The following is a 23,069-nucleotide window of genomic DNA, read 5'->3' on the forward strand; positions in this document are numbered from 1 at the left end:
GTGCTACAACATAGAATCAAAATTGATTTAATTAGGAGTTTTTGCCACTGATCAACACAAAAAATAGTCAGTAATGTCAAAGTGAAAAATGAAATCTACAAATTGTTCTAAATTAATTACAAATATAAAACAGAAAATAATTGATTGCAAGTATTCACCCTCTTTGCTATGACACACCTAAATAAGCTCTGGTGCAACCAATTGTCTTAGTCACATAATTACTTGAATGGAGTCCACCTGTGTGCAATTAAGGTGTTTCACATGGTTTCAGGTTAAATCCACCTGTCTCTGGGAGGTCCCACAGTTGGTTAGTACATTTCCTAACAAAAACTACATCATGAAGATGAAGGAACATTCAAAGCAAATGTGGAATAAGCTTCTTCAAAAGCACCAATCAGGGGTAGGACATAAGAACATTTCCAAGGCATTGAATATCCCCTGGAGCACAGTACAGTCCCTTATTAAGAAATGGAGAGAATATGGCACAACTGTGAATCTGTCTAGAACAGGCCGTCCTCAAAAAGTATCCGGGCGAGAAGGACACTAGTCAGAAAGGCCACCAAGAGGCCTATGGCAACCTAAAGGAGTTACAGTCTTCCACGGCTGAGCTGGGAGACACCTGTGCAAACGACAGCAATAGCCCGGGAGAGTGGCAAAAAGAAAGCCATTGTTGAAAAAAACTCACATCAAATCTCGGTTAGAGTTTGCCAGAAGGCATGTGGGAGACTCTGAGACCTAGTGGAAGAAGACTCTATGGTCTGATGAGATCAAAATAGAGCTTTTTGGCCTCAATGCTAAGAGCTATATTTGGCGCAAGCCTAACACCGCACATCATCCTGAGAACACCATCCCTACCGTGAAGCATTGTGGTGACAGCATAATGCTATAGAATGCTTCTCTGTGTCAGGGCCTGGAAAGCTTGTGAAGATAGAGGGCAAAATGGACGCAACAAAGTACAGAGAAAGACTGGAGGAAAACCTGCTGAAGTCTGCAAGAGACCTGGGACTTGGGAGAAGATTCATCTTCCAGCAGGACAATTACCCCAAACATACAGCCAAAGCCACACTGGAGTTGCTTAAAAACAAAAAGGTCAATGTCCTGGAGTGGTCCAGTCAAAGCCTGGACCTCAATCCAATTGAGAATATGTGGAAAGAGTTGAAAATTGCTGTTCACCAAAGGTCCCCATCAAACTTGACAGATCTTGAGCAATTTTGCAAAGAAGAATGGGCAAAAATTGCAGTGTCCAGATGTGCAAAACTGGTAGAGACTTATCCAAATAGACTCATGGCTGTAATTGCTGTCAAAGGTGCCTCTACCAAATATTGACTCAAGGGGGTGAATACTTATGCAATCAATTATTTTCTGTTTTGTATTTGTAATTAAGAACAATTTGTAGGTTTTATTTTTCACTTTGACATTATGGCCTTTTTTGTGTTGATCAGTAGCAAAAACTCCTAATCAAATCCATTTTGATTCCATGTTGTAACACAATAAAATGTGGAAAAGTCCAAGGGGGGGGGGGGGGGGGGGTGAATACTTTTGAGAGCCACTGCAGTTAAAAGATGATGTATGCTATACTACTATTGATATACATCTATTTGAGTTGTTTTGTTATTGTGTATCTGTAATAAAACGACATTTGTGAAAAATTAAATTGAAATAAAGACATTTGTGAAAAATAAAATGAAAAATTATAAAAAATAAAATGAGTTTCACGGGGCTGTAGTGATAACATTAAAATTCCACAATGGTCTTACACTGATAAACAAAAACAACAACTAATAAATGAAAACAATACCTAGAAAAAAGCTTTGACTAAAAGTACTTCACAGTGTCTTCAAATTCAAATGTATTTCAATGATTTTATTAAGTTTGTTTTAATATTTCAAAATTAACTATTCAGGCTTCTAGCTTTAGTTCATCAAGGTAAAAGTTGTGATTTGTTAGGGAATGTATCTAGACATCAGGGTTAACATTCTTGCACATTGAAACAGTGCAATTAGATCCTAAATATCTACAAGCTGTACAGGTCCTCAGTTTATTGTCTCGTTATACAGCAAAGTGCTGTTGAGTTTGTTGATTTGTTGTACATAGGGATGAGTACGCCATTGAGCCACCACACTCATTCATATATTACAGCATCTGCATTTCGATGAAAAAGGTTACCTTACTCAAGCTGAAAAAGTTTCTTTGTGAACTCCAATATGTGAACTCGTCAGTTTATCGTAGGGTGTCTAAATAAAGTGGCGTCAACAGGAAGCAATTGTAATCATTTGCTGGATCTTCTTTAGCAGCTGCGTCTATCCCAGATATAAAACAATTAGTTACATTGTTTGCCTTCAGGAGTTGGAGGATGATTTGATTGCACAGCAGCTTCCCTAGTAAGATGATGAGCTGCTATGTCTTAAACCAAAGAAACTGCCAAAGTAATTCAAGATGTTTCCATAAAGAAAAACAGCAAATATAGGGCGAGTTTTGTAGCAGGGTCAGCTGCTGCAGGGAAAACAGAGTTTATTTCTCAAAATGACCATTTTAAGAAAGATGACAGCAGAATACATAGAAATACTTGGGACTGTACTTTGGAAATGTACTACTGGGGGGGAGACATTTAGGGAATTAAAAAGGAAATGCACTGCAGCTTACATGATTGCAGTAGAAAAACTGCCATGAAATGTATCGCTCAGATAGTGATAATGACCGGTTTAAAAAGATTTAAAATACATGACAATGTGCATGCTGTAGTGTGTTTAATATTGTAAATAACAGTAGGAACTATTTGAAGCTTAAACTTTTTTTTACAGTCCTTAAAAAATAAACGATAACTTGTAAACATACGAGCTGGCTGTGTTACATGCTCTCAGATCAGGACTTCACTAACACTGAGTATGCCAGCAACAGCATGCTATTCCCCATATTACATTGCACACAATTATGCAGTCTACCAATTCTATACACAACACTAAAACATAAACATGCTGAGTTCACAGCCTGTAAATAGTGTTTTGTTTGGTTGTGTGTTTTCATTAAAGAGGTATTATTTTGAGTCTAACTTTGGCAGGGATGGGGTTAATTGTGCATAATGTGGCTGGGTCTTGATTGATTAATAGATGGTCAATTAAGCACCAGCCACGTGGTATATAAAGGGAGTTAGACTTTGTTTGAAGACGCAGTAGGGAGGTAAAGGCTGTGAGTAGCTGCCTGCCCGAGTACCGAGAGGGAGAGTCTGTCATTACCGTCTCCAGAGCCAAAGGGGAGGAGCCACTAATGTCTCCAGGGCCAAAGGGGGAGGAGCCACTGATTTCTCCAGAGCCAAAGAAGGAGGAGCCACTGACATTTCCAGAGCTGGAAGGGGAAGAGCTTCCGCCTGCTCCAGACTCAGAAGGGTAACTGCTGGGGCAACTTCTGGGCCAACTGCAGTAGCCGCTATACCTATTTCTGAGGGGAGAATGGCGAAAGCCAGCCACAGGTCCGGAGGGTCCAGCATCAATATTGCCAGCGCCAGTCCTGCCAGTGCCCCGCGCCATGGCCTGCTGCCCCTACCGGAGTCCCTCACGCCACTGCTAGAGCCGCCACACACACCCGGGCCTAAACATGCAACACAAAGGTATATTTTTTCTAGTCAATTTTGCAGTAACACAGTTCACACAGATTGTTTTACATGTACAGCAGACTTTTGATTTGCATTGTGTTACTCAACTGGTATTTATAAACATTAGACAAGTGAATTTAGCAAACCACAATGTTTGTGGACTCTTTGTACAGCTACGCCTATTTCTATCTTCGGCTCACTTTTATTGTGGAGCCGGTTTACCAGGACTGAGATTCGTACAAATCTAGGTAGTAATTTGCACTGTTGATAAATAACTTCCCCTGAAAAGCTTTGATATCCTGCTTCAGATCCCATGGGGTCTCTTGTGTGTGACAGTTTCGCTGCTGGGTTATACAGATTCAGAAACCATCATCAATCTATGGCCTCCTCTCAGTTTTGTTCCCATGTACATGTTTATTGTTGATAAACTGGAAGAAATGCAATTCGTTCTGCTCATTCTGAGACATCCAGTCCTGTGCAACTTGTGTTAACCAACTTATCTGAATGAAATAGGCTTCAGAGTATGTCACTCAAAATCTAATTAAGAGATCCCAAACAATGAGAATAATCAGTGCGCCAATGATCTCTATGGTACGTGGGCTTGTGCATGCAGCTCATGGAACATTTGTTTCTTGTTAGTTGTACAGTACCTGTATACAGCAACTCAAACAATAGTTGTCTTGCCTTTGCACTCCAAGGTCTCTTAATCTCAATCACGTTTGAGAGTTTAAATTACAGATTGGTTTAAATACTTTAAAGATATTCCCCAGCAATATGTTCTATATATGTTCTTTATACCAGGACCTCTAAATCTTCAAGACAAGCTGTTGCACTGGAGTGTGAGAGAGCTTGTCTGGCTTATTAGTGCAAGAATCTTTCTTGCAGAGGGCAGCAGGTTTTCCTTAATGACTTTTCTGTACTTTGCTCCATTCATTTAACCTTCTATCCTGACAAATGCCCCAGTCCCTGCCTATGAGAAACATCCCTATAAGGTGATGCTGCCACCACTGTGCTTCACAGTAGGGATGGTGTTCTTTGGGGGATGCGCTGTGTTGGGTTTGCGCCAAACATAACGCTTTGAATTTAGGCCAAAAAGTTCAATTTTAGTTTTGTCAGACCACAAAACTTTTTTTTGCCACATGGCTAGAGAATGTCCTGAGTGTTTTATTTTTATTTTTTTCTTTTGCATAATTCAAACAGGATTCTAGGTGGGCTTTCTTGAGTAATGGCTTCCTTCTTGCCACCCTACCATACCGGCCAGATTTGTGGAGTGCTTGGGATATTGTTGTCACATGCACACTTTGACCAGTCTAGGCCATAAAAGCCTGTAGCTCTTGTAAAGTTGCCATTGACCTCTTGGTAGCCTCTCTGATCAGTCTCCTTCTTGTTCGGTCATCCAGTTTGGATGGACAGCCTGATCTAGGCAGGGTCTTGATGGTGCCATACACCTTCCACTTCTTAGTAATCGTCTTGACCGTGCTCCAAGGGATGATCAAGGCATTTGATATTTTTTGTATACCCCTCCCCTGATCTGTGCCTTTCAACAACTTTGTCCAGAGTTCTTTTGAAAGCTCCTTGGTGCTCATGGTTGAGTCTTTGCTTTGAAATGCACTAACCAGCAGAGGGAACCTACAGGAACTGCTAAATTTATCCTGAAATCATGTGAATCACTACAACTTAACACAAGTGGAGGCCACTGAACTTGGTATGTGATTTTGAAGGCGATGGGTTACACCTGAGCTAATTTAGGATTGTTATTACAAGGGCGGTGGACAATTATCCAATCAAACTAGTTCAGTTTTTATTTTTAATTAATTTTCTACAAATTTCTAGAATTTTTTTTTCACTTGGAGGTTGTGGTGTAAGATTTGTAGATAAATGAACAAAAAAACAATTTTAATGCATTTTATTTCCAGCCTATAAGGCAACAAAAGGTTAAAATTTTGAAAGGGGGTGTAGACTTTCTATAGGCACTGTAGGTTATTTAATCCAATACGTCATTTGATTACATAAGAATTCAATATTGATTGTAGCCAAGAATGATCAGTATTGTTTTTTGAATGGTGACTGTCAAGCTTGTTACCAGAAGGGGAATCCATTGTGGGAGGTACAATCAAACCAGCATGGACTGTTTCTTCTCATCACTCTACAGTGGACCCTACTGATAGGGGTCTGGTGAGCTCAAACAGTCACTTGGACTGACCTGTGCCCTTCAGAGAACGGTAAGTCGCCTACATCTGCTTTGAGTTTCTGGGCATAAAGAGGCAATTGGCTTGATTGTGGGATTGGAGGATGACCATTGACCTTGATTCTCCTGAGCTGTGTGGAGAATTGCTGTGCGTAATGGGTGAAAAAAACAGAAAATAACTGCACACACACACCAAAAAAAAGTGCATCAATGTGTAGTACCATAGGAAGTGTGTTGAGTTTACCCACAATACAGGTGTTTTAGAAAGCATTTTAAACATATTAAAATAGTTTTCTTAGTATTGTTGTAGTACCTTTACCAATACTACCTCTGATTCCAGTGGGAACATCTGTATACAAACTCTACATAAATGCCTTGGAGTGGCAGATTTTATTCTCAAGCAGTAATCAAGATATTTTATTATGGAGATAACCATATGTTAGCACTGAATCAGGCAGCTGACAGGCTGTCTCAGTAAATTAATGTGCTCTAATAAATGTGTTACTTAAGGTATTAGGGTCTTGTTTAGTCGGCTAGTTTTTGGACTCCAGCCAGCCTGTTCGGGAGGTCTGCTTCCTTCTGCTCCGCATTGATTGAATCACAATGATATCTGGTATCAGAGACAGAGGGCTGTGAACTGGTGGTTCCAGTGGGGCACCAAACTCAGTTCTAGCAGTTACTCTAAGTTTTAAATCTGTAGTGTGTATGGAAGTGTACTAAAGAGTGGTGAAAGCATGGTCAAGTATAGGAAAGTGTGAAGCCCAAAGAGGTATGGTAAAGCAAATTACAAACATGGTAAATCCAATGTATAACCATGGGAGCTGCAAAATTAGTGTGCAGATTTTTCAGTGGTAGACTTTAATAAGGGTAATATTAATGCGGTTGCTATTAGGAATGCAACCATAATACAATAATATATTGAGTAATCATGATGTCAGTATTAACAGATTCATAGTGAATATGTTTAAATGCAATGACTATTTAATAATTTATTTATTTATTTTTTAATTACTGGATTTAATCATTAAGGTAAATTACTTTTGTACACAGAGAGAGTGAACTGTAAAAATAAATATAATAAATAAATAAATACAAATTAATTGGATAATGTGTCACCTACATTATATTGCTTTCAGTTATAATCTTCATCTAACACATGACACAGGATGCAAATGAAAAGCAGAACCCTACTGGAATTCATTTGTTCCAGCTCATGTTACAGAATTAGCTACAGGCTCAACTCAAATGTCCACAAGTTAGTATTGATGTCAGCATAAATTAACTACACAGAAAGATGATATATATATATATATATATATATATATATATATATATATATATATATATATATATATATATATATATATATATATATTTGTAGCAAGTTTTGCTTTTGTGGATGAAAACAAAAACAACTACTTTTTTTCGATGTTCTTTATCCCAGGATGCCTACAAATGAAGTACTTTAACAAACCGTTTTTTTAAAATTAAGTTTTCATAAGTCATGGAAAAACTACTCATACCTCATGACAGCTATGATAGTATTGTCGCTATGATAGTATTGTCTACAGTTCACAGCCTACCTCTGTAAAGCACTTTGATGGTGGTCCACTATGAAAGGCGCTATATAAAAATAAAGATATTATTATTATTATTATTATTATTATTATTATTATTATTATTATATTACAATGTGCTATAAATTTCAATATGATAATGCAGAACCTAATTCTAGAAGTCTACAAGATGCCAGATTGTAGGTGAACATTCTTAGAGAGTATAAAAGGGTTAGGCATAGGATGGTTGCTGTTATTACCAATAAGTCAATATGGGAAAAAGTAAAGAGCTAAATTATTTATTGTCATAAAGCTGGAGAAGGGTACAAGTAGATTGCCAAGCATTTGAGTATCCGAATTTCACCTGTTGCTTCTATTATCAACGAAGTACAAAACTCTTGGTACTGTCACAACGCTCCCACGGTCTGGAAGAAAGAAGGTTCTTTCACCAAGAACAAGTAGAAGGATTGTGAGGAAGGTTAATAACAATCCGAGATTGACTGCCAAAGATATTCAAAGTGAATTGACTGCAAGTGGGACTGGAGTTTCCATTTCAATCACAGGTAGAGTATTGCATGGTGAAGGGCTCATTGGTCCAGGACCTACAAAGTTTGTAAAACGGTATTTGAATGATGGATATGAGTTCTTGTCAAAGGTTTTTTGGAGTGATTTAATGGCATAGGAAATGTAGTTCCAATACATGGTAAAAAGAATTCCATAGCATACCAAAAGATATTGGCCGATCATCTGGAACCCTTCTCTACAAAACTTGGTTTAAAGTGCAACTGGACGTTACAAAACAACAACGATGCAAAGCACAAAATCTACTTCAGAATAGTTAAAGAAGAATAAAGTCAAGGTTCTGGAATGGCCTAGTCAGAGTCTAAGTCTAAATCTGACTGAGAGTCTTTGGTACGAGTTGAAGAAGGCTATGCACAAGAGAAGTCCTCAGAATTTGAATGAACTGGAACAATTTTACATTGAAGAATGGTAAAAAATCACAAAAGAATCATGCCAAAAGCTCACTGTCAAATAGCCTATTTGTTTAAAAGAGGTTTATATTGCTGAAAGTTGCCTCAACTAGTTATTAATTTCATTTTCCATGTCAGGGTATGAATACATTTGAATAAGCATTTTTTGAGTTTTGTTAAAAATTGCTAAAATAAATAAATCCTGTTCCTTGTAACGTTTTTTTGCATCCACAAAAGCAAAACTTTTGCTTCAAGAGATTTTTCCTATAATTATTTGTCTGAGAAATTTCTAGAAATGATACTCCATTGGAGTATGTAAACTTTTGACTACAACTGTATATATTAGGGTGGTCGAGTGATTAAAAAAAAAAGTATTGCGATTAATCTTGAGATTAAAGAAAAATGTATCTCAGTTAATCTTGGTTTTAATCGTTTACTTAATTACTGCATCCATCTCATTGAAGTTTGTATTATTATTATTATTATTATTATTATTATTATTATTATTATTATTATTATTATTATTATTATTATTATTATCCAAAAAGCAACCCAGCATAAAATCCTGTTTTCTTACTTTTGGATTCCGGATCTTATTTGTTTGTCCATCTTTTATAGTTTTACATTTACAGTAAGCTGTTTCCCTGGAAAACAAAACACAAATACACAAATACTCCATCTTTTATTTAAACTTAAGTGAAACACATATTTGCAGTCGTAGATATTAATGTGCTGTCTATAACCATGCCTTGGTATCAGCTCTCTGTAAAAGTCTGGCAGATCAGCTGCCTTACTCATTTTAACTGAAACAAGGAGATGCAACTTTCACAATGCCCTAGTGATAGGATAGACTTTGTTTTATATCCTGTCACAGTATCTGTATTTTGTACAGCCCCTTCTGCTTAGCTCATTATTGATTAACTTATTAGTGTCCTTTTTGAACCTCAGGTCTGCTAATAATCATTTTCTGTTTCAGTCATCACATCCTGGGGATGCTTTAAAACTTCCATTTTAAGCACCTGTTCAGCCTCAAAACATGCCTTCTCTCCAAGTTCATCTGGTGCATAAAAGTGTAACCATTAACCAGTTCCCCTGCAGCACTCAAAAGTGCCAGAATGTGATGACTGAAACATAATATAAAAAATACAAACTTCTAAACAAGAAAAATACATAGGTAAAGATAACTGTGGTATTTGATACCTATATGTGAACTGTGCGAGTGGTGTGGTGAATAAAATAATGTCCAAATAGTTCTTTTCCCCAAAAATGTCTGTGTTTTTAATAAAAGAACAAAAAGAACCACCCCTCTACCAGCAATGGTATCAGGGGGAACACGGCTGGTTTGCAGTCCCAAATAATAAACAACACTCCTCAGTATTCGTGCACGAAAGTGTGCTGTTAATCCGTCGGGTGGTGCTGGTGTCGTGTGGTGAGGGTAGTGCTCTAGTGATCCAGGCTGGCTCAGTGGCTGCAGCCGCTGGCTCTGTATTCCTCCCCTGCAGACAACAAACAAACACGTAACAAAGCAAACACGTATCACAACAAAACGCAATCCTGTGGCCGGTAGTTTTACGTTCTCAGCACAAGGCAGCGTACCGACATAGCTGCTTCCCCTTTGTACCCATACACTCCTCCCTGCAAACAACCCATTGCCATGGTTTCTCCAATAGAGGGCCATCCCGCAGCTGCTTGCAATGGAGTCATTCCCGGTACTTGCAACTACGCGCCCCTCCTAATATGGTTACCTTCTGGTTTCCACCTACCATCAAGGTGGTCCATCTAGGAGGCAGCGTACCACTGGCCTTACACGGCATCCTTTCTGGTTGGGAGGGAGATTTGCAACATTGATTCTTTCTCTCTCTATCACACTGTACAAAGGCTATTTTTGAAGCTCTCTTTACTAAAGCTCTGTGTGTGTTGTTTCCAGGTCCTCGGAGGGGGCGGGGGGGCCCAGTGTGCAATGTCTGTCTGTGTCGGACTCTCATCTGGCAGAGCTGGATGGTGAAACACTGAGGCTGTTTGGTCTTGGGGCTCTGGAGGCACTGGAGCGAGGCTGGGGGGTGCAGACTGCGGGTGCCGTGACCGCCATCGCCTTCCGCTACATCAACTACGATGCCATCGCACCCACCCTGCCCCGATTACGAGTCAAGTTTCCCAATGTAACGGTAAGTGAGTGGCAACTGATTACAAAAGGAGTAGGACATCAGACAAAACCTTAATATACTTTCTAGAGTTTTAATTTATCTGTAGAGTTATATGTCAGCTACTCAATGCAAATTATGGGTGAAATAATATTTGCGCAGGATCGCATCCATATTATAGGCTTGGGGGGGGGTTGGGTTCTGCAATTAGGTGACAGGCCTGCAACTATTTAGGCAGACTTCTGGGGAACACTAATGCAAAAGTAAGGCTGTAAATATGTTAACTAGAAGATATAGTCTCAACAAAAGAGACTTGATTTGGATTTTATTGTCATGTTTCTATTTTACTTTTGTATTGTAAAATGTTTCACTGATTTTCTCATGCAGTATTCAGTTACAGAGGTTTAAAATGTATTGAGATACTACAACGTGGAAACTTTTTGATGAAACCTTTAGTTCATTATGCAATAGCATGTGCATTTTACTAATGACACACATTGTTAAAGAGGTTGGTTTTCACAAATTCTTGTAATTATTCAAACGGGCTGTATTTAGATAAGCCACATGTTTTTTGCAGTTTTACAATGGTACAGATACTGTGCATTTACCATAGTTTATTGTGTTTTTAAAATGCTATACCATACCTCTCTGGGCTTTACAATATTTCCCTATGCCTTATTACACTTTGCTATGATTTTACTACAGGCCATATTTATAAGGGTCTTACCTCCTTTACTCCATGACCTATGTGGAGAGGGCACATCTCTATACAATTTCATCATAGTCTAGTCCTGTTGTTGAAAGTTGTACATCTTGTTTTAGTCCGAATTTAGAGGAATACAATTGTAAATAAATAGTAGCTACTCCAAACTAACTGCTACAACAAAATTGTTCTTGCTAGTTCTTGGTAATTCTAAATGGTTCTTGCTTGTTCTAAATTGTTTTTGCTAGTTCTAAATCGTTCTTGATTGTTCTAAATGGTTCTTGCTAGTTCTAAATCATTCTTCTAGTTCTAAATTGTTCTTGCTAGTTTTTAATTGTTCTTGCTAGTTCTAAAGAATTATTGCTAGTTTTAAATCATTCTTGCTAGTTTTAAGCATTTTTGCTAGTTCTAAATCGTTCTTGCTTGTTCTAAATCGTTTTTGATTGTTCTAAATCGTTCTTGCTAGTTTTAAATCATTCTTGGTAGTTCTAAATCATTCTTGCTAGTCCTAAATTCTTCTTGTTAGTTTTAAATCATTCTTCCTATTTTTAAATCATTCTTGCTAGTTTTAAATCGTTCTTGCTAGTTTTAAATCGTTCTTGCCAGTCCTAAATCGTTCTTGCTAGTTCTTATATCCACTCAGAGAGGGTGTCTTTGTTTCAAAGCAGGTCAACTATGAGAACCTTTCTTTGTTTTTTAGCGGATTTATTATTTTATTATTTTACTGGCAAAATGCAACACACAGATGTTAGAAATCAGTCAAAAGTACTAACTATTCAAAATATGAACGTCTGCTGCTTTTGAAATGCAATGTATATGATACTCTTTAAGTTTAGCAGTCAAATTGAACGATTTATGCTGTTTACAAAGACCCTGCACCTGCGATCCATTTGTCTGTACCTAGGGCCCTGTGTTGATTTATGAAGAGCGCTCAAAAATTGTTTAATGAAAAAGAGTGCAAAGTTCTCTATCATGATGGAACTGTACTATTTTGATAGATATTGTTTACCATATAAAATGACATTCATTACGATTTTAATCCATGTTGTTACGATGCTCTCATTGGTTCTTTGCCCCCAGCAAAGAAACAATTAAGTCAATTTAATGAAGCTGCTCACACGGTTCACACTCTCTTTACTTATTGGAAAACAATTCACTTGTGCTTTAGAGGTGACTTTAAAAACATGATCTGAAGTGTCCTTGAATTATGGGATCAAGGGACTACCCTAAGCTCAGCATGGCTCCTGCAATATTTTCTCTACCAAAGACCAATACAAGATGTTTCTAGTTAGTTCCCCACCGGGGCTTTTTGCATCATCAATGTGAAGATAAGAGTGAAGCTAATTTGATTATTAGTGTCATCTTTAACTTCTCTGTAATGAAAAAAAAAATCCATCAGACTCATTGCATCTTGTTAGATGCAGCAATTAACTCAACTAGCCCGTCACAATTATAAGCAGGGAAGCTCTCACAGACAAGCAAACTGGTGTCACTCTTACCTTTAGTATAGTGGAGAACATACTGTTATGTTTCAAGGATGATACTGTTATGTTTCGTAGGATAATGCATCATTTAACACCCTCTTTGTTCTACCTTTAATCCTTAAATATTCTTTCAAAGTAATTATTTAATTAAACATATAATCCATATACTGTAAAATAAAATAAAAAAATGTCCCAATGTTAAAAGAAGCAGGATGAATTACATCACACTGATTTAGAAAAAAATGTTTTTAACTCTTTGACAGAAAAGGAACATTTGCTGTGCCATGGTAAAATTGTATTTTTATATTGTTCTATTAAAATCTTTGTGAAAGCCTTTTACAACCAGTTTATTTATATAATCTAGTGTAAGATAAAGCAATGCACTGCAGTTCATTTATGACTGTGTTTTGTCAGTATATACAACAAATTACAATGTGTGTTTTATATCTGTACTCACTGTTTAGGTATTGTCTCTGGTAAATTCCTGAAAATAATAATAATCCTCAAATGAGCCATTGCCCAGATGTATTTTAAGCCTACCTCCATTAAACCCAGCTGGCCAAGACATTTTATTTCGGCTTCCCAAAGAGATTACAGCAGGACCCCTACATGGCCAGATAGAGGCGGTGTGTTTTTTTATATAGGCAACATTTTTGTTAGGTTGCACATGGTCCCAACCTTTATGTTTAATGCTGTAATGTTGTGGATGATTTGACATGGACTGGTCTTTGTAAATGTAATTTTACTTCTCACATATATATGTTTGATTGAACCTCTCCACTAGGCTATCCGTTTCAGGATGGTAAACTGAGGTACAAATCGGTTTAATATGCAATAGCCTACACAGATCTTTCATTAGCTTACTTACAAAGGGGGTACCTTGATCAGTAAGGATCTCCTTGGGTATCACGACATGGGTAAACACGTGAACTAACTCTTTGGCAATCATATTGGAAGCCGTATTCCTTAATGGAATGGCTTCAGGGTATCGAGTAGCATAGTCTAGTATTACTAAAATATATTCGTGTCCCCTGGCAGACTTGTTCAAGGGTCCTACCAGGTCATGGCTATGCACTCAAATGGAACATCAATAATCGGCATGGTCTCTAATGGGGCTCTAAGGTGGGGCCGGGGACTGGCTTTCTGACACCTAGGGCAAGATTTACAGAACCTCTCCACATTCTCTCTTTCTCAATCCGGGCCTCATTAAGCTGCTCTTGCAGCAACCGGTTGGTTTCCTGTTGGACCTGCAGAGAGGCAGAGTGGAGCCCTTGTATCTTCCTCGTGCTGTTTTGCTGGGCAGCCATGGTGCTCATTAGTGCCCGCACCAGCTCACCTACTTCTGCCATTGTGTTAATGCATACTCTCAAGTTATTTATTTATTTCAAATGGGTCTTTAACTTAATCAGAAATGACCATCCCACTTCTAAAACCATATGTGAGCTTAGAGCTCTGTTGTTTGGTGGTAACCTGATGAAAGACCAAACAGGAGTCAGGAATGAAGTCTAAGTGAGGGTTTATTTACAGTGAAATCACACCTTTCAAGTGGGTTGCCAGAAAAATAAAAACCTAGCTCATTCACCTAGGCCTAGTCTTAACTTCTTCTATTCCCTAGTCTTAACAGTTGGGCAGGGCTAGCCCCCACCCAACTCAAACACAAAACACCACCCCACACTCTCGGGTGTGTTAGGAGTTCAATAGCTGGTAGGACTCCTGGCCTGCAGTTCCACCACTCGCCACCAGGAGGACTCCCAGGTACGTTATCCTTCTTAGTCTCTGCAATTGTATTATCCTTGCTCAGGGTTGTGCACAAACTTTCTTTGTTTCCAGGTTCCACCAATGAATAAAGGTGCCCCCTACAGGTTAGTCCCAGGGCAAAGAGGATGAAGTAATACTAGCATTTAAATAGCAAAAATGAAGAAAATAACAAGGCTCGTGTTCCCAACGGAGCCAACTCAAAACACCACGTACTTGTTCCAGACAACAACTAAAGATAAAAGTCTTGAAATTAAAGAGGTTGACTTCCTATCAGAACAGTCCATTACTCATTGTTCCAACACATAGTTTCATGATGAAGGGATTTTTTTTATCACCGCGTGGCCTGGTGCTCCTTAATACAAGCACAGTGTAAGCAAAGTGCTATTTGTTACAAATGATACAGTCTCTGGTGCCAGCGTTATTTTAAAAGTAGTTTATCTCCTGAGTCATACACTCCATACAGTTCAGTTACCATACTTTTTAAAAATGTCAACACACGCCACACTCATAAGAACATAAGAAAGTTTACAAACGAGAGGAGGCCATTTGGCCCATCTTGCTCGTTTGGTTGTTAGTAGCTTATTGATCCCAGAATCTCATCAAGCAGCTTCTTGAAGGATCCCAGAGTGTCAGCTTCAACAACATTACTGGGGAATTGATTCCAGACCCTCACGATTCTCTATGTAAAAAAGTGCCTGTTATTTTCTGTTCTGAATGCCCCTTTGTCTAATCTCCATTTGTGACCCCTGGTCCTTGTTTCTTTTTTCAGGTCGAAAAAGTCCCTTGGGTCGACATTGTCAATACCTTTTAGAATTTTGAATGCTTGAATTAGGTCGCCGCGTAGTCTTCTTTGTTCAAGACTGAACAGATTCAATTCTTTTAGCCTGTCTGCACTTGTGTTACAGCAGGAATAAAAACAGTCTTTGGCTGCTGCCTTCACTCGCAGCTCCCAGTGTAAAACATACGGCACAGGTATCCTTCTAAAATCCCAACCACACTCACCTTTAAATTGTTAGAAACTACCTTACTGAACTATATTTGTGCTCCTGGGTCTGTAGTTTAGCTGGTTTCCTCCAAAGTATTCAGTTTGTTCCTGAACTGGTGCTTTATTGTAAACGAATCCACACTCACGGTCACGTTGCTTACTTTGAAACACTCGTTTCTACACAATGCATAATAACACTTTCTCCTGCACAGACTGTCCTGCTGCTTTTTGGTCACGTACACCCCCATTTCCTATCCCCGTGATTCACCACCTTAACTAACAGTCCCCTCCTCCCTTCCAGCTGAATTAAACCCCTTTGGCCATCCCGGGAAGTGGAACCCTATGGCAATTACGCTGTGGGGTATTTAAAGTATCACACAATTTCCTTAGTGATAAATTGCCTGTAGTAATGCAACTATAGAACCTCACATTTCTATGTTGCATTATTACTTATGCTTGCATATTTATCACATTATATATATATATATATATATATATATATATATATATATATATATATATATATATATATATATATAGTATGTAGCAGGGGAGATCTGTGCTGACTCTGCTGGCGTGTTCATAGTGCTGCAGGAAGAGGGCAGCAGTTGTCCAATACCTGCCTGTGGGTCATGGCAGTAACACGGAGGCAGTGTGTGGACTTTTCCTCTCTCTGAGTGGCTGTGAGGCAGGTCTTCGGGAGATTGTTAGTCCTATACGCTCTACTGTTTCCTCAGGTCTACCCGTCTCAGTTAATCGTTAGTAACTAGACACATGGGGCCCGATATTCGACAGGTTTGCACACTGTACAGAGGGGTTTGCACTTTGCAAATGGCTGTTGTGCCATATTCTAAACATCCTTTTGCATGTCACAATCCATTCATAGGCGAAGATATGCTGAAAGGGTGCACTGGCCTCGGCACACATATGAGGAGCTCAGCAATGAGAAAATCGTGTCCAGGTATCGCCTCGACTCATCTATGCCATATGCTGCACTATAGATACCTTATTCAGAAAAACAGTTTTTTTTTTTCTAGACACACAAGTCGTCATTTTATAATCTATAATATATAAGAAGGTGGCTTGTGTGCCCAGCAAAGCCTTTGCAAAAACTGTGCACAAATATATTAGTACTTGTATGACCCCAAACTATCTTCCTATTTTTTTTAGTAGATCAACAGTCAACACCTGGATATATATATATATATATATATATATATATATATATATATATATATATATATATATATATATATATATATATATAAAAATCTCTTTTACGAGTGAGACAAGGCCAAGCAGGCAGCAGCAAGTCAGTCGGACAACAAGATCAATACACAATAAAATACAATTAAGACACAGGCAATTTAAAACAATAATCAAAATACACAAAAGTAGTCAATATTTAAAACAATATATTTTACATTGAATAGCCTTATATACCAGAATATACCAGTGCGTCAACCTGTGTAAAGCCAAAGAAGTCCAGCCTACCAAATCGTATAATATACAATGATGAGTATTAAATCTTCTATTTGTATTCTACCTCAATTCTGCATGATATAGCGAGTCCAGTTTACCTAAAGTTGATGGTGATGCAAACCTATATACTGCATCACCATAGTCAATTTGCGGCTAAAACATACAAGCAATAAGCCTCATTTTTTGTTTATATAACATATATAACGTACATATCATAGTGACATTTATAGCGTATTCCCATGCCCAACAGACAAGTGTGAAAACATGCACTCACCTCTGTCCAGCATACTGCCTTCCTTCTGTTCATTTAATACGGTTATTACCTATTAGCATATGGTAACGCATCGGTAAATAGAAACATGAGATGCAAATGTATTCTGGGTGGACATTCAATATGCACATAGCGCAATCATATTTGAATTGGGTGAAAGCCCTAATTTGTCTGAATATACCAGTATCTGCGCACCACTAGTTCCAGTATCTGCGCACCACTAGTTCCAATAACTGTGCACCGCTAGTTGAAATAATTACACACCGCTGGCTAAAATAGTGTCAGAGTAACAGTCCACTCTGGAGTTGGGTACAATAGTACAAACTTACAATAGTACAAAACCCCAATCACCCCCCCCCCCCCCCCCCCCCCCCCCCATCCTCACACAACGGATGGGCGGATCAGTTATGTGTTTTATCACTGTATTGAATGATGGACAGTGGTAGTGTGTTTACTTATACAGTTATATGTGTTCTTCACTACTCCGCAGGCATATCGGCATCCAACGTATACCATCAAAGCATGGAAATGTAGATTGAGAGAAGGATGAAGAGGGAAGGGGGGTCCTTCCTGTTATTTTGACTGTGTGTTGCCACACATATATGAATTAATTGTATAAATACATCATACACCCATCTTGTGGCCCATTGCTTTATTTGGCTATTCCATAAGTTGTTGTGCATTACGGGTGAGGGGTGGGCAGCTGCAGTTAACTTTGTCCTAAAATCAGACCGGTGATATGATCAACCAATCAAAGACCTTTATTTTCTCTGCAGAAGTCCAATCATAAGTTAGCTGAGGTGGGACAAACAGTTCTGTTAACTGTAATTTCTGGCCGTTTTTATGCAGCCGTCCAGTTTGCTGAATGTCGGTGTTGCTAATTGTACAGAGTCTGTTCATTTATTGAGGAATCATAGCAGGCTACAATTAGCTTTTTAGGAGCATATTTAGAATTAATTATGATTCTTACAAAAAAAATGGCATAACAAAAAAAAAATCCATTCCGGTAACACTGAAAACCTTACAAACTGGGCTAAATCATTATGTTCAAATGGGTGAGTAGAAAAAATAATGCATGACTTTGTTACATTTATAAAACAGAGAGTGTGCTACCACGGTAGACTTTGTCACACATGATTTATATATAAAAAAAATTTAAAAAATCATTCAGAAAGAAAATACAGTATCCAAAGCCTTTTTTAAAATTTTACTTCAAAAACATACAGCTATGTTAGATCAGCTGGCCTTTAAAGAAACCTATATAGTATTTCCTTGTGATACAATACTGTCCGTATTCAATAAAAAGGTGACATTATCAGTAAAATTCGCCGCCAAGCTATGAAGCCAATTGTGTATTTGAATGGTCCATATGTATATGTGCACGATATATTGTGTGGTCTCTTCTGCTGTCATATCGGTACATACTGTGGCAACGCCAGTGACAGCAGCTTGTTGGGGTAATGCCATCACTTGGTGTCTGTCCATCATTCTGCATTCTCGCTTGGTTGTTGTGTGCAGTTGCTATATTGGTAGTGAATGCGCAGACGATTTTGTGAGGCACAAACAGATTTGTGAATTGCTAAAAAAAAACTGCTATATTCCAATGTCTCACAGCTGCTTTGTGCCGTTTTGGAATATCTCTTATTTTGTACCAAAGCACTATTTTTTTGCGAGGCACAAATTTAACGAGGAGATTGCGCGAAGATCAAAGATTGGGCCCATGGTCTTATTAAGGTGAAGACGTGCATTAATGATAATGCAAGAATAAAGTTTGTTTTATTAACATCTGCTACAGAGTTTGTTGATGGGAATTGCCTCTGAGGATATTACTACTACTACTACTACTGCTGCTGCTAAGCTAAGAAGAAGAAGAAGAAGAAGAAGAAGAAGAAGAAGAAGAAGAAGAAGAAGAAGAAGAAGTTACATTTCAACAACAGACACTTTAAACACATTGTTATATATTAATTTTTTTGTTGTTGCTAATTTTGTTTTAGTGATTTCAGTGTTTTTCGTGAAGATGAGATCCATTATACCAATGGAAAAATTATCGCCAGTCAATATAATCATATATTTAAGTTTGCAAAATATGATTTCGAAATACTGTAAACTGACATAGTTCTATTTTCCTCTAAACTATTTGACATTGAATTGTCCAGAATACATTCTTGGACCCCTTGTATTGTTTCTCCTCACTCGTAGCTACAGCAGTCTGATTGCTTGTGTGTTTGAATCTCTTTCTCTCGGCAGCACCTGATCTTTTCTGAGACCAACATCCACCGGCTGCCCCAGCTGGCCGCTCTGGCTCAGGTCCGGCGGCTCGACCAGCTGACAATCCACCCTGAGGGCAACCCGGTGGTCAGCTTGGCGCTCTGGAGGTCCTTCGCCATCTTCCGGCTCGGTCACTTCAACCTGCAGAGGATCAACGGGGAGGAGGTATGGCACGGCAAGCCTGGGGATTCATTAGCTACTCTTACAGTCCAGCTTTTTAATTACACTCTTAACATCTACAAACACTCAAATCACATACATTCAGGGACAACTGTTTCCACTAGAAGTCTTTTTCAGTGTTCTTGAAAAAAACTAAATCAATTCAATGACAAATGTTTTGACTACAGTGCACTCTGTTTATAAGAATCGCATCCATCCCAGATTTGATTCTTATAAGTGGTTGATTCCATAAAGCGGACCAATATGATTACAATAAGCAAAAGCGTGCCTCCGCATCTCAGTAGTTTAAATACATTATACAAATGCCAATGGTGCTCAATCACTGAAGACAATACAGCATGTCATCATGGATAACAACTTGTTATATGATCACGTTTCTGTTTACTCAAGGCTGCAGAATCCTATTTTACTACAGTATGCTTGAGAAGCGATTGTCTCGTTAAACTGGGTGCCTAGTTTAACTGCTGTGCGGTGTTACATGTAATGGCCTTTGAATTGAAATGATATTACAGTACATTATTTTACTGTCAAGACTACCATTGCATTTAAGCATCTATAGCTTACTTATTTTCAGTTGCAATGCAAATCTCAGTTTTTCACTGAGCGGAGATGCTGATCAAATTCAAAACAGATTTATTGGCTGTACACATCATTGCATTTGATACAGTATCGTATTGCATCTAGTCAGTTTGCCCTGAAATGATTCGTATAAGAGGATTGCTTGATTCTTACAAGCAGAGTATTTTAGCATGGTTAGTATAGAAATTATTTGGTCCCAGTGGTTTTGATCACTATATGCGGTTGATTCTCATATCATTAATTCCTATAAACGGATTGCACTCTTTTTAAATGTCTTTTAGAATTGTAGTCAACATGATTGTCATTGAATGCATTTTTTAAAATAAATATACCAGTAATTCTGCTGCACTCTCGCAGCTCATATTTTTTGATAAAGAATACTCATGCTGTTTTAGGGTGTTCACTTCCAGTCAGTCTTTTTTGGCAACTGTTTAACTGTGATATTTTCAATCAATTTTCCTCATGTGCCGGGGGCTCCTGAGTGGCTCATTTGGTAAAGGCTTTCCGCATGGAATGCAGGATGCACCCTATAGCCTGGAGGTCGCCGGTTTGAGTCTAGGCTATTCCACTGCCTATCATGAATGGGAGTTCCAAGGGGGCAACACAAAAGGAAGGCTTAGGTCGGCCAGGGTGTCCTCGGCTCACCGTTCACCAGTGACCCCTGTAGACTGGCCGGGCACCTGCAGGCTTGCTTGTAAGCTGCTGAAGCTGTAGGTTGGCTGCATGGCAGGCCTATAGAGTGAAAAGAAGCGGTCGACTGACAGCACACGCTATGGAGGATAGCATGTGTTTATGTGTGCTGCTCCCAAGTCAGTACAGGGGTGGTAGCAGTGAGCTGAGCCTAAAATTAAATTGGCTATTTCAAATTGGGAGTAAAATAAAATTAAAATAAAAATCCCCATGTGCCAAGATCAGATTGATTTGAGCCGCTTGTAGACAGAGGCTTCAAAATATGACCCACAGCTAGTTGGTTCAATAGCTGCCAGGAAAAAAACAAAAAAACAACAAAAAAAACATTATGTTAAAGTTCCTTTAAAGTATACGCACCTGAAAGCAATACTGATTGCTTTCAGGTGCGTATAGTTATCCTATTGGGCATAATAAAAGATGTGTTAAGTCAATATGAGGGATGCTGGCAAGTCTGATAGTGTGCTAGTATTGGTCCTGAGGGACGTATATCAGTGGCAGATTTTTGCTGGCAGGTCACAATGTGTCTTCAAGACATTCAAAAAGACTTCCAGTCTTTGTCTTTTAAATATGTTTAATTTCTTGTAGTATTTATCCATTATTGCATGATGCTTAATAGCTATGGATGATATTCCTACTATACAATCCAGCTAATAGGTGCATACTGTTTAACATTAGGAGTTCCGTACGTGAGAAGCAAATGTGCTTGTATGAAAGACTGTCTTACGAGTGCAGTATTTAATCTGTGAAGACATAAACACTACATGGCATTGTGTAAAAAAGGTGTCCATGTCTATGAACTTTCCACCTCTGTAATTCTGTGTTTGTGCCTGTAGGTCACCATGAATGATGTGATAATAGCAGAAAGGCTGTTTGGAACTCTGGCTCACATCACTGCTGCTGAAACTCCACACTATCGCCTACTCCTGCTGCTGGGAGAATCCAGGTAAGGGTTACATTGCAGTAAGAATGGGTTCTTTATATAATCCCCTGCAACAAGGTCTGCCAAGACTGGTACCATGTTGAACGACTGCTTCAGAGTGGGCCAAAATGGCCAAAACATATCTCATCCTTGATGGTAGTGTATACAACCACCTCTTTCTACATATTACAAAATAGCACCAAAGTAGTTTGTCAATATACTACAAATGCAGGGTAATGAAATACAACTTTAAAAGAAAAAAATACACAAGGAATTGAAATTTGTTTAGACGAGTTAGGTATTTATTTGTTGAACACCACCACCTAAAACACATGGTATAAACAAGGTTTGCAATAAATACATTATAAAACACTGTATATTATATACTGCTAAGCAAATGATAAGGAGTATCAGGTATCTAACATGGAGGCTAATGATAATAATAATTTACATTACATACAAATGTGAAATTGCCTAACTGTATTAAAAGAAACTCCACATCCAAAGAGATACAATAATTTGGATAATCTTTTAAATAAACACGATTTAGTTAGACAAATAAGTAACCCAGTAAGTGGGTTGTGAAAGGATGGGCTGCGTGTGGAATGATGTCATGGACCAGGAAGAAATGCAAAACAAACAGGTAGCATGTTTGAAACTGAGGTGCATTGGCACCTCAGCGTTTTATTAAATTAAATGAAAAATAAACAGTTTAAACAAAAAAACACAATAATAAACTAAAGGGCACACAGGCCAAAACAAAATAGACAAACACGGAACCAAATTATAATCAAATATATTACTATAGCAATTGATTTATTTCAGGGACTCACGTCGTGTCTCTCCTCTGACACGCTCTCTTCAAATGAGCCCAGAGTGGGTCTTTTTATATTTGTGGCTGGAGCCTTAATTACCTATTAATAAATGACCTTATTAAGGCTATCTCAGGCTATTTAACCCCATCCATTCCAATTATACTTTAAGAGACTTTTCGCCGGTCTAAAATAATAAATAAAATGATGGACAGCTTTCATCCGCCCGCACACAAATACAATAGTGTACACAAATATACACAAGGGGAGGGCACCCCATCACACTGGTTTATGACTCCATCACATCTGTAATACAAAACTGTGCAATTAGCAGCCATTCAAGTTAGTAAAGAGATGCAGATATCTGCTAAAATTAACAGTACATGTTAATACATAGTTTTCTGCCTTCGATTTGTTTCTTACTGTGGCGGAGTGTCTATTTTTGTTTTGTATTATGATTTGTGTTAATGTGACAGCAAAAGCCGTCCGATAT

General features: G+C 38.3%; 1 protein-coding gene across 1 annotated transcript in view; it reads left to right on the forward strand.

Annotated features, from left to right (window-relative positions):
- Positions 1–23,069, forward strand: part of LOC121299327 (leucine-rich repeat-containing protein 49-like) — a 212,292-nt gene that overhangs the window by 167,456 nt on the left and 21,767 nt on the right. Inside the window, exons 14-16 of the mRNA XM_041227018.1 lie at positions 10,232–10,469; positions 19,376–19,561; positions 21,679–21,788. Of these exons, the coding sequence (XP_041082952.1) occupies positions 10,232–10,469; positions 19,376–19,561; positions 21,679–21,788 (534 nt within the window). The remainder of the gene's footprint in view (positions 1–10,231; positions 10,470–19,375; positions 19,562–21,678; positions 21,789–23,069) is intronic.

This window comes from Polyodon spathula, chromosome 24 (genome assembly GCF_017654505.1).
Source record: "Polyodon spathula isolate WHYD16114869_AA chromosome 24, ASM1765450v1, whole genome shotgun sequence".
Taxonomy (NCBI): Eukaryota; Metazoa; Chordata; class Actinopteri; order Acipenseriformes; family Polyodontidae; genus Polyodon; species Polyodon spathula.